Source organism: Mesocricetus auratus, unplaced genomic scaffold, assembly GCF_017639785.1.
Source record: "Mesocricetus auratus isolate SY011 unplaced genomic scaffold, BCM_Maur_2.0 Super-Scaffold_100014, whole genome shotgun sequence".
Classification (NCBI taxonomy): Eukaryota; Metazoa; Chordata; class Mammalia; order Rodentia; family Cricetidae; genus Mesocricetus; species Mesocricetus auratus.
In genome coordinates, this window is record NW_024429197.1 from 63,195,494 (window position 1) to 63,207,919 (window position 12,426).

Here is a 12,426-nt window from a genome sequence, read left to right on the forward strand (position 1 = left end):
TAAATCTTATCCTTCTGAGGAAGACTATTTCACTTCGAACAACCACTGCCACAATACCCATTTTGCATTTTTTTTGAGATGGACCTTTTTTCCATAACATAGACTGGACTTGAACTCAAAACCATCCTGCTTCAGCTTGTTGTGTTCCCAGGAAGGTGGAACAGGCACACACACCATCCCCATCCCCATAGTATACACACACACACATACACACAATATACATACATACATGCAGATATCATACATACCTATTTATCCCAGAAAGGAAACTCATGACAGACTAATGCAAACCAATGAGTTTTTATTGAGGTTTGTAAGGAGTGTGAGTGAGGAGATACTTATCAGGTAGAGGGATGTCTCAAAAACAGCTGTATGATAAAAGCTGCAGTCCTGGAGCTCTCTGTACAGATTACAGGCAGATAACCCTAAGATGCTCTCCTTTGAATCTTGGTTGGTCAATGTTTCCTTGCCAACAGGCTTTTTACCTATGAAGCTGATAAGGGGCCTCTGAGAATATTCCCAGCTTCTGGTTTCAGACATGTGCCTTTCTGTTTACCTTTGGATTTCCATGAGCAGCCCCCTCCATCCTGGGGGATGGGGCTTCAATCTAGAGGAAACTGACAGATGACTCTCAAGTGCTGAGATGAGGAGCATGTAGTGCCACCAGTGCCCCAAAGCTCATTTATCTACTGGTTTAAACATGAAGAAATAAGCCAAGACAGAAGACAGGGCAGGAGAAAACAGATTTTAATTTTTAAATACTAGTACATTTCCAGGCTGTCTTGCAAAGAAAATTCATATTATATTAGTTCAAAACTATGCTTTAAGTATATTTATTTAAATCCTAATTTTTACAAACACATAATGAAAGAAATATATATTTTTATAAATATCTGTTCAGAACAGGAATTGTGAAGTGTTTAAAATATCATACCCAGATTTTTCCTCTGTAAATATATAAAATTCCCATAGACTTCATATGAATTCCTCTTCAAGAGCACAAATTTTCCTCCTACAAAGGCCAACTCAGTTTTCAGACACAATCAAAAGTAATAATATAAAAAAAATGGAAAAGTCCTATACAAGGGAATACAGATAGCACATAGGTAAATTCCATTACCATTCATACCATTTGTGTTTTAAAAATGTTTTATAAAAACTGCCACTTAAAACAAATGTGAGTAAGACTCTTTCCCTGACTGTGGAAAATACATAAATTATCACCCTTTCTTTTGGGTGGTGAGGCTTCCACCAAAAGGAGTTGGGGGAGAGGAGCCTCCATGTTCCCTGAGGAGGGACCTGAGCCACAGAGAGGTTACCCCTCTTCTCTGGCACGAGTTCTATATAGTGGGCCATTCACTACTATCTCCTTTCACTTAGGAATGAATATTCTTTGGGGTCAAATAAATGACTGAGGGAGTGATCAGACTGCAGAACCAATGTCTTCCTGGTTGTTTGGTAACCAAACTCTGGAAGCCTTCTCTGTTAGTTACCAATGCCAGAGAAGAACCCACCACCTGCCCCAGTGCACACACCAAGACTTCCCCTGTGCCTTCCCTCTTTCTGGCTGAGCTGCAGCAGGTATCAACTACTGTCTCTTCTGACACTTCTTCTGAAAAGTACTCTTCAGGAAAGTACGATACACAGGGTCATCCACATACTCGTTCTTGAGCCTGGAGCTCAGCACTCTTTGCCTCTTTCTCTCCCCTTGGATTACATCTGCCCCATAAAATGTGTCTTCGAATCGCATATCAGAGGCTGTGGACTAAATGGAGAAGGGTACATTAGTGAGTACAGAAACATTAGACATAGATCTCGTTCTGTCAGCTGAGGTAGGGACAGAGGCTGGGATCTGTCACAGGGTAGAAGAAACCTACTCATAGATTTTTCTTCTTCCTCAACAGGTAGTTCTCACTACAGGCCACGTGGCAGACATATGTGGCTCCATTTAGTCATAATTTTTCTACCCTCAAGGTACTTCCCTAAACAAAATCAAAATTAAAGTCTCATGTTGAGTCTGCTGTATATGAAAACTCCTAAGAGAAGCTAGGTCTCCAGGAACTGACTGATTAGAATTTGAGTAATTACTGTGGAAAGATTGGAATGCTGCAGACCCTAAAAGCTAATCACTACTTTTATCCTTTCAGAACAGACATATACTGCCCACATCTTCTGACTCACAGATAGAAACCTTAGGGAATCTATTAACTTAGTAGACCACTAGATGCCATGAACCCAAAAGCTAACTAAGTCATCAGGTAGCATCTTGGGCCTACAGCAAAGCTTCCCCCATCTTGTTACATACCTCTCTTATATGTACTTATTAATGCATTTTAAACTTGTCTATTGCTTTTTTTGGTTCCATGTTATAATATGGAATTTTGGTTATACTGAAGTTGAGTAATGACCAAGCAAGATAGTTCCAAAGTAATCTGTCATTACTTTTAGAATGGAAATTGCAGGTCTTATGTCAACAGTTTCCTAGTGTCCATCTTCACTTGGCTTCCACCCAAACATTTGACTGGGGGGGGGATCAACACATTTTTTTTTAGCTCAAAAATAAGTAAAATCTTTATTAAAGCAGCTAGAACTAGCAATGAACATCACCTTCTAATAGGACATCTGTGAAACCAGAGTTAAGCAAAAGTATCACACCATTCCCCACACTGCAACAAGCCACTTGCTTCTTTAACGAATTTTTAATTCAGAGGATGGCCCTCCCTGTGTTTCTTCTCACCTCTTGAGGTCAAAATGAACCACCCCTGGGATCTAACTAAAGTTCTCCACAGACATCTGAAGGGGATGCTAACACAGGGCCACCCGCCTCCCTCAGAGAGGCGTGCAGGACCACCTGGCTTCAGGCATCAGCTGCCTCTCCACAGCACCTTCCACTGTGGGACAAGAGAAAGACTCTGTGTCATCAAGTGAACAGATCCAAGCAGCTTTCACCGCCAGACCTAAGCCTGACTCCCCGCCTGCACTGCTGGGGACAGGGACACTCCACACAGTACTCTTCAGTCCTTCTTGCTACCTTGGGCGGGGCCTGAATTTATTCTTTGTCCCTTTGCCCTCTCCCTACTTCCTTGAAGCTAATGTGGTTAAACCCTTAGTTTCTAATTCCTACAGCAGTTTTCTGTTGCTTAACTACTCCACTGGCTACCTGTTTGCTCCGTTTTGATGTTTCAGAGCTTCACTGTCTTAACTATCTGTTCAACTGGGGCCTCTGGTCCAGTGTTGACTTCAATACCTACACTTACTCCAAAGATGATGACTGCATTTCTCACTCTGGCTTATATCCCTTGCATCAAAATCTGCAAGGACCCTGCCCAGTAGGCACATCAAACTGTCTACTTCAGATGCTCTCCAAATTAACCTGTATAAAACAGAACTCAAAGACTTGCGATCATTGCCCTAATTTCCTAAATGCCAATACCATGCTCATCTTTCCAGTCAACTGTCAAAACTGAATGGTACTGTGGATTCCCTATGATCCACACCCTGACAGGAGGTCATAGATCCGAAGCAGTCATTGTCCCGCATGCAGGGTCCCCATTTCTCTTTTTGGACCACTGTAATAAATGTAGCAGTCCCAATCTGTCTCCCATTAAATCACTAGGAAAAAAGCTCTTTAAGAATATTCTAGTTAAATGATTACAGAGGGCTATATGTACCTGCCTATAATCTTTTCGCCTTTTACCTGCTCTCAAGATGATCTGTACATTTCCAAGGCCAGACATTTACAACCAAGCAAATTCTATTTCCTTCTCTGAGAAGATTAAATTTTACATTCTGAGCCTCATTTCACTGGTACTGCATCTCATGTTTTCTCTCTGGGATAATTCGCCTTCCATAGGAAAGCTGGAGGTTCCTGTGAGCCCTGAACATAAATGCAGGGATAGGCAATGTTCTTCCCATCAGGTGTTCCTTAAGGTAAAGAGTATTAGAACTACAAATCAACACTAAGTAACAGGTGTGGAACTCAGCTACTGCTCAGTGAGTGTTTAGTGAGAAGGGCAGGCTATTGCTGAGATACTCAGTTAAAGACCAAAGCTAGTGTCAACCCTAAAACACCCATTTCAGTTCCTAACTTTCTGTTTTGCAGAATACGTTCTCCACTGCTTTAAATTAGGTGTATGACTTACAATGATAGCAGCATATAGCGTATCTCAGGTTGGTAACAAAACAGACAGACTCTTAGGAGTTGAAAACTCATGATCCATCGTGGAAAAAAAAACAACAACAAAAAATAAAAACAAAACAAGAAGAAAAAAACAAGGGAGCAGACACAAGGAAACTTGGAAATTGGAAATGGTTCCAGTTGGCAGCTGTGTATATTTTTCTGCTCATGAGGCAATTATGCAGAGTGCCTGGCTATCCTTTGGATTCCTGAGAAAGTACCATATTTCACTTGGGAAGGAAATTTCCAAGTTGTGAACTGGTTGGTTTGTCTGTCAGAGGGAGAAAACACTGTTTCAGTTAACTCTTGGAAAGCACTTCCTCTGATTTATATTTCACTTTTCTAAGTGTTAATGTTCAAAGGAGGAAATAAAACATCTATGAAAGTAGTGCCACTGTGCAGGAACAGCAAAAGTCAGCCTCTTAAACAGAACGGCAAAGTCAATTTACCAGGAGCTCTAGTTAATTATGCCATGGTTACTATGGTTACTCTATGAGACAATAAAAGGTAATGGGCTGTTTCTGAAGACAGTATAAAAGAACCCAACACTGTCATTAGGTACTTAGCTGACTCTCTTAAAACATTTCTCCCCAAGTCAGAAGAATTTGAGGGAGGCAAATTCACTAAAAAGTAAACTCTCAATAATAAGGGCTGCTCATCAATCTTCCTCAAACCAAACCAACCAAACAAAAAAAAAAAAACAACAAAAAAAATCTCTAACCATAAAGTATCTTCTATCAGTTCTTGGGAGACAACCTAATGACCAGAGCACTAGATACCCACCTGAGGGAAAGGCAGGTTACTGACGGAAGGGTGTAGCAGTCTTTGATCCAGAAACAACAAAAGTAGAAAGGGCTATAGCCCCTGTTATTTCTTTCCTACTGGGCTCAGATGCAGGGAATACTGGACTGCATTCAGTGCATTTTACCTGATTGGTTTTTGTTTTAAGTTAAAATGTTCTCAGAAGTCAGGTATGTGCCACATGTTAATAATCCTAGCACATGGGAGGGAGCATGAGAAGAACCAGGAATTCAAAGATAGCATTGACCTTATGTTAAAGGTCAGTCTGGCTTACATATGGGATCTGTTTCAAAACAAAACAAAAACACAGGGGCGGGGAGAAGTATTGAGAACACACAGCACAAAATGACACCCAGGAGCCTTGTTCAAATAAAAATAACAAAGAAGGCATCATGGAATCAAGACCCTATCAACCATGGAATAAACAGATTATGTTTATCTCTAGGAAAAAGGGAATTTTTAAGAACCACGAATGTGAGCCGGGCGTTGGTGGCGCACGCCTTTAATCCCAGCACTCGGGAGGCAGAGGCAGGCGGGTCTCTGTGAGTTCGAGGCCAGCCTGGTCTACAGAGTGAGTTTCAGGACAGCCTCCAAAGCCACAGAGAAACCCTGTCTCGAAAAACCAAAAAAAAAAAAAAGAACCATGAATGTGAAATCAATTTGGCAGTGAGCACAGCAGCTATACATACATCAGAAAACCAAAAGACTTTCAGAATGTTTCCTACTCTAATCCTACCCAAATCTTTATGGTCTAATAAAAGCTAGACAACAACAACAAACTGAAAGTTATCCAGGCTTTGGAAAATTTGTATCTACAGTAGGTGCATTTAATATTCTCTTTGCTCACAGTTATTATCTGGTGGCTAATCTGTTCTTTTTTTTTTTTTAATTAAAATGTTCTCAAACTTTGTCCAGGTCTCCTGAGTATCTCATATCCTATTGGATAAACAGCAGTATCAAAACTGTCTTATCTCTTAACTTTTAAAAGTCCTTTTCCTGGATGTGCAGCAGAGAGGGAATTGTACACACCTGTTGTAGGTTCCCTGCCATTATGATCTCACCCAACAAAAGAACTGAATATTCAATTTACCACTTGAAGCCTTTGGGTTTCCAAAATAACTATATAAATAATCTATCATAAGTCTGTTACTGTAAGAGGACATAATGAATGTATAAGAGATAAATTTATGAAGAAAATTAACTTCTCTGTTTGCAATTTATCATTTCAGAGAGGTTACAGATAAGATTCTAAATGAGCAAAATACACTTCATTTTAGGCTCTGCTAAATACGTAATAATACAATAGTATGAAACCTACATATTTAATTATTTAGAGACATGTACTGGACTCGAAAAAATAAATATATGTTTGTGTGTATTATACCTGTTAGTATTCCCACTACTAATATTCTGGCTTTGTTATGTGTTATGAAAGTAAGACTGTAGACACAAACATCAGCGAGTGTGTGGCAAAGAACTTCAACAATACATAAGGTTGGCTGGGTGGTGGCAGCGGTGACACACACCTTGAATCCTGGCACTCAAGAGGCAGAGGCAGGTGGATCTCTGTGAGTTCGAGACCAGCCTGGTCTACAAGGGCTAGTTCTAGTACAGGCTGCAAAACTACACAGAGAAAAACCTGTCTTGGAAAAACAAAAACAAGAACACAAACCAAAGAACAATATATACGGTTACAAGACAACATTTTCTACTGCTCAATACTTCCTTTTAAAGTAGCTCCCACTAGCAAGAATGAATACCTTAGTTTTCTATTTGTCTCCAGAGTTTTATATAAAGGACAGATTTAATAACCATTATCGTGTGTCAAAAAATTTTTAACATAAGAAGCTATCTTTTGATCTCATCAGAAGAAAAGTAATGTACACACTAGTTTTCTTCTTTCTATCCAAGTTGAGACTTGCATTGGTCAGGTTACAACAAAGGAAAAATTAGTTTGGCTTTCTTCAAAACTACCAAAAAGCCCAAGGTTGTTTTCTTCTGGAACTGGGAAAGCAGAAAGGATGAGGACTTCACTGGGGTAGGGGTGGGGGTGGAGGTTGGTAAGTAGCACTGTCATTAGCACTTACAAAACGGGCCTTTACCCTCTTGGGTAACTCTTCATCTAAAGTGTATATGTCTTCCCTCTTCATGGCTATCTGGGATCCATCTTCAAATTCAACCTAAAGAAACATAAGACATTGTGATATGTAGCAAAACCAAAAGAGTAGCAATCATATCTGAAGAGTTCCAGTTAACTATGCCAAAAAAAAAAAGTGTAAAGGACTATAACAGAGCAAATACAAAACCTGCTAAAGTCAGAGAAGTTAGAAGAGCAATTTCTCTTATCCAACTAAGAACAAAGCTGGTTGAGAACAGTCATGACTGTTGAACAGGACAGATATGAGCTATGAAATCTTTATTCCCCCCCCCCCCCAAAACCAAACAAGAAAAATGAGGGCTGCTCAGATGATTTCTCAGAGAAGGGGCAAATCCAGTATTAAAATGGGCCGTGTTTTGTCAGTACCATATTGTTTGAACAGAAATTACCACCAGAACAGTGATAGTCTACAAAGAACTACAAAAATTAAACAACAAATAAGAATCAAACTCAACCAAAAAGCACCCCCAAATCATCTAGTCAGTAAATATGCTACTAAAGTGAATCCACTATCCTCAGAAAAAATATAAGTGCTCAATAAATACTTGAAAAATTGTTCAATATATTGAGGATGCCAAGGAAATTAAAAATGCTCTGAGATTCTTGTTTTGGTAAAAATGGTTATTATCAAGCAAACAAAGAACAATAAATGCTGGTGAGGACATGGGAAAGGAAGAAGCTTATGAACTGTTGGTAGAACTTGAAACTGGTACAGCCACTGTGGAAATCAATATAAGGGCTCCTTCCAGAACTAAAAACAGAACTACTATATGGTCTACATATTCCATTTCTGGATGTATCTCTGAAAGACTAAGTTAACATACCACATAGATACTTGCACATCTATGTTTATTAGTGTACTATTCAAAATAGTGAGGAAATGGAACCACACTAAATATCAGCAAACAAAGAAAATGTTGTAAACACAGAGGAATTCATTCACTATAAAGAAAATAATATTATAGCATTTCTAGGAGAATGGGTGCAACTGGACATTATTATTTTAAAGCAAAGTGAAGTCAGGGATAGGGGAAAATTAAGAGTAAAGTGTATTGGCATATTTTCACAAAATGGTATAATGAGAGCTGCGTAGTGGAGGCAGTAGTGCATGCTTCATTTAATCCCAGCACTTGGGAGGCAGAGGCAAGCAGATCTCTGTGCATTCAAGAGCAGCCTGGTCTACAAAGTGAGTTCCAGGACACCCAGAGCTGTCTAAAAAACCCAACAAATGGGACCCTGAAATTTTTTCTAGCATTTCAGCTAACTATTATCTATGGTTTTGATCTTGACGTGTTGTCAACTTGTGAGGTGTCATAGTAGCTAATTTTAATGTTGCCCTTTGTGCATCTGCTAGAATAGATGTATCCTCAACTAGTTCTTTTCTCTTTCTGTCTGTCTGTCTTACTTTCATTCTTTCTGTTTCACGTACATCTTCATGGTGAGCTTTTGTTCCCTTCAGCTTAAGAGCCTCTCTACTATTTGGGAGAAATGACTATATTTAACAGGAAAAAAAAACCTGAAGATTTAGCAATCCCATGAAATAAAAGACAACTATGTACTTATGTCTAATAAGGTTCTGAAACAGAAGTATTAAGACAATTTGTCAGTGTGTTCTTCCCAAATCCCAGCTGATTTAACTTTTTATCTTGTAAAGTCAGTCTGTCTGAGAATATTTGCATCTGCAGGGGGAACTGGGCCAAGTTTACTGGCTTCTTGTGTTCTCTAGGGATTGCTCATCTAGGCAGTGGCAGTGACTAAGTTTCTATATACTTCAGGATAGTCATTCCACGGTATTGGGAGGGAATCAGTAACAGCATCCGTACCAGCCAGTTTCCACAGCCAACTGGATAGCATGTGAATCTCACCAGTATGCAAAAACACAGCATCCTTTTTTTGTTTGTTTGTTTTTTCAAGACAGGGTTTCTCCATATTGTTTTGGAAGTTGTCCTGGAACTTGCTCTGTAGACCAGGCTGGCCTCAAACTCACAGAGATCCGCCTGCCTCTGCCTCCTGAGTGCTGGGATTAAAGGCATGGGCCACCAATGCCCAGCAACATAGTATCGTTTAAAAGAAAAAATGTTTACAGCTCTTTTCTTATGTTATAGAAATGGCTATGTTATAGAAATGGCAGCAAATAATTCTGTAACTTTATTTTTTAAGAATTTAGGAGATTTAGAGAAATGTACATGATCTTGGTGGGATAAGTAGACATTTGATTAGAATTTAGAACCTCCAGTTTTTCTGATTTTCTGTATTTTTCACTTTTAATAAAATACAGTGGGACTTCCAAAGTAAAAAGATGAATCACATTATGCAGTGGTTCTATGCTATAAACACATCAGAGATGGAGGCACAGATTAAACATGTTTTTGTTTTCATTTTTAGTGTTAAATTTATACCTCTGTACCACTAAGGTAACTGAAGCTGTACAACAGGGTGGAATCAGGCTGTGGTCACAAAACAATTCTGCTGCTACTGCATGAAAGGCTGAGAAGGAAAATAGGGTATTTCCTGGCCTTTATAAATGGTTACCTTAGATAGGATTAAATTAAGAAAGGCATGTTCTCATTTACATATTTGAGAACATAGCTATAACTACTACTTGTGACTACTTTCTTTTGTCTTAAATAATTTGAAAATTCTAAGTGAAAAAGACAGTTTTGTAAAACAATGTGAATAGTGTAGTTGACTATCCTAATGTGCCCAGGTCTCAAGTATCCAGAGGCAAAACTTCACTGAGAGTTGGACATCTGTTTCCTCTTATTAGGATGGAGACAAGAGTAATTTCTGATTTCTTTTTACCAGATGTATACCCCTATATAAAATATGAAATGAATGAATATGTTTTTCCCTCAGAAGCAAAATTGTTCCCCCAGTCTTCACCTCTCCTTATTAATAGACTGGAAATCAATAAAATCTACTTTACAGGACTATTATGGGGGGGCAAAATACATCTACAAACGTACATACACATAAACACAGACACATACATACACAAATATATATGTAAACAGACATACATACAAGAGACACAGACACAAATGTATACAAATATACAGATATATATATGTACACAGACATAAACACACAGAGACATACAGACATAAATATATACACACACAGAAACACACAAAAGACAAATATACATACACACACACACCACAGACAAAAATCTAGAGGCATACAAACCCACAGAGAGGTAAGTATACACACACATATACATACACAAATATACACATATAAACATACATTCACAGATACACAAATACATACAGATTTAGTATATTCTGCATTATGTTCCAGTATTTGTTTGTATACATCTTAATGGACATTATTCAGTGGTAAAGGTGAAAGAGAGAAAGCACAAAGTGATCTCAGAAGGCCACGTGGTTTAATGAGGAACTTTATACTTCTTGAACTTAAAGAGGTACTTTTAATAAGAGCTTTAGCTTTCAACAAGTGTGTGTGTGTGTGTGTGCGTGCATGTCCATAGTTTTATGTTGTTGGGCAAACAAAGAGATTTCTGAATTTTAAATGTGATACTTTTATGTAGCAATCAGCTTTGCTAAATAGCTTCATCCTTCCTCTTATTAAATGTGACATTTTGTTTTGATGAAATATTAATGCTTTTCTCTAGGAATCTCCTGTAGTATCCAGCCCACTTGCGGGGTTTGCTTAATTGTGAACAACCTGATACATTTATACCATCACATATAATCCTAAAAATACATTTGTAGAAGAATTGAAAATGACAATTTTCTGCACAAGTCCTCCACTTGCTAGCTTTAGGTTTCTTTGCTAAGATGAAAACACAGTATACAAAACAACTTGGGAAGGAGGTTTCATTTCACTTCCACACCACAGGGAAGTCAGGTCAGGAACCTTGAGGCAGGAACTGAAACAGAGACTCTGGAGTATTGGAGTATCACTATATACTGGTTCCTCAGTCTGTTTCTTATACAACTCAGGACTATCTGTCCAGGATCAGCACACCCACGATGCGCTGGGCCCTCACATCAATCATTAAGAAAATGTGCCATAGCCTTGCTTATAGGTCATTTTTGTGGAAGCACTGTCTCAATAGAGGATCCTCTTCCCAGACAAGTCTAGCTATTGTCAACTTTACAAAAACTAGCCAGGACACCAACTCCTAGATCATGGAAAAAAAATCCTTCCATGGTTTCTAAACTTCTTTGAGCACCTTTTAATTACACTGTGCTTAGTTCCTGGTACTCTGTATTGGCACTGTACTCCTCTATTGAAACCTTGCCCCTTATCAGTTAACTTTCTTCTTTTTTTATTTAAATTAAAAACAATCTTATTTTACATCATATCAATCTCAGTTCCCTCTCCCTCCAGTCCTTCCATACCTCCTCACCCCCTCCACCAGTCCTACTTCCCAGGGAAGGTGAGGCCTCCCATGGGGGGGGTGTCAAAGTCTGTCACATCATTTAGGGCAGGACTAAGGCCCTCTTCCCTGTATCTAGACTGAGAGAGGACCCCTCCGTGGGGAATGGGATGCCAAAGCCCATTCACGCACTAAGGATAAGTACTGTTCCACTGTCAGAAGCCCCATAGATTGCCCAGAACTCCCAACTGACATCCACGATCAGGGGGCCTGGTTCGGTCCTATACTGGTTCCCCAGCTGTCAAACTGGCATCCCTGAGCTCCTACTTGCTCAGGTCAGTTGTTTCTATGGGTTTCCCCAGAATGGTCTTGACCCCTTTGCTCATCACTCCTCCCTCTCCAGAAGTTTGGCGCAGTGTTTAGCTGTAGATCTCTGCTTCTGCTTCCATCAGCTACTGGATGAAGGTTCTAGGGTGGCATTTAAGGTAGTCATCATTCTCATTATAGGGGAAGGGCATTTAAGGTAGCCTCTCCACTATTGCTTAGATTATTGGATAGGGTCACTCTTGTAGATCTCTGGATATTTCCCTAGTGCCAGATTTCTCTTTAAACCTATAATGGCTCCCTCTATTATGGTATCTCTTATCTTGCTGTTAATTTTCTTCTTTACTCAAACTGGTGTCTTACTAATCTTAAGCTGTTTTTCCAGGTTTGAATCTTTTATGATTTTTTCCAAGTTTTTATATTACCATTTAGAATAGAATGTTGATCTGTGACATGGTATTATCAAAATCTGTTGCTTCTAAAAATAATGTTCAGTTTTAAAGTTCTCTAAGGAATCTGAATGCACATGTGCTACCCAAGTTGTGAGTTTAACTCATCTTTATTTTTGGTAGGGACAAAATAATTTCAGTTTTTTCCTAAACTACCATTTTTTAAAAA

General features: G+C 39.0%; 1 protein-coding gene across 4 annotated transcripts in view; it reads right to left on the minus strand.

Annotated features, from left to right (window-relative positions):
* Positions 1-284: 284 nt before the first annotated feature.
* Positions 285-12,426, minus strand: part of LOC101844032 (lysine-specific demethylase 4C) — a 164,967-nt gene continuing 152,825 nt past the window's right edge. For 3 of the 4 annotated variants that reach the window (XM_040757297.1, XM_040757295.1, XM_040757298.1), the window contains 2 exons: positions 7,066-7,158; positions 285-1,765 (listed from right to left, as the gene is read on the minus strand). In XM_040757297.1, the coding sequence (XP_040613231.1) occupies positions 1,589-1,765; positions 7,066-7,158 (270 nt within the window). In that variant the 3' untranslated portion in view covers positions 285-1,588. Of the gene's footprint in view, positions 1,766-2,555; positions 4,449-7,065; positions 7,159-12,426 lie in introns of those variants that run through there. The other variant, XM_040757296.1, reaches the window with a different exon arrangement.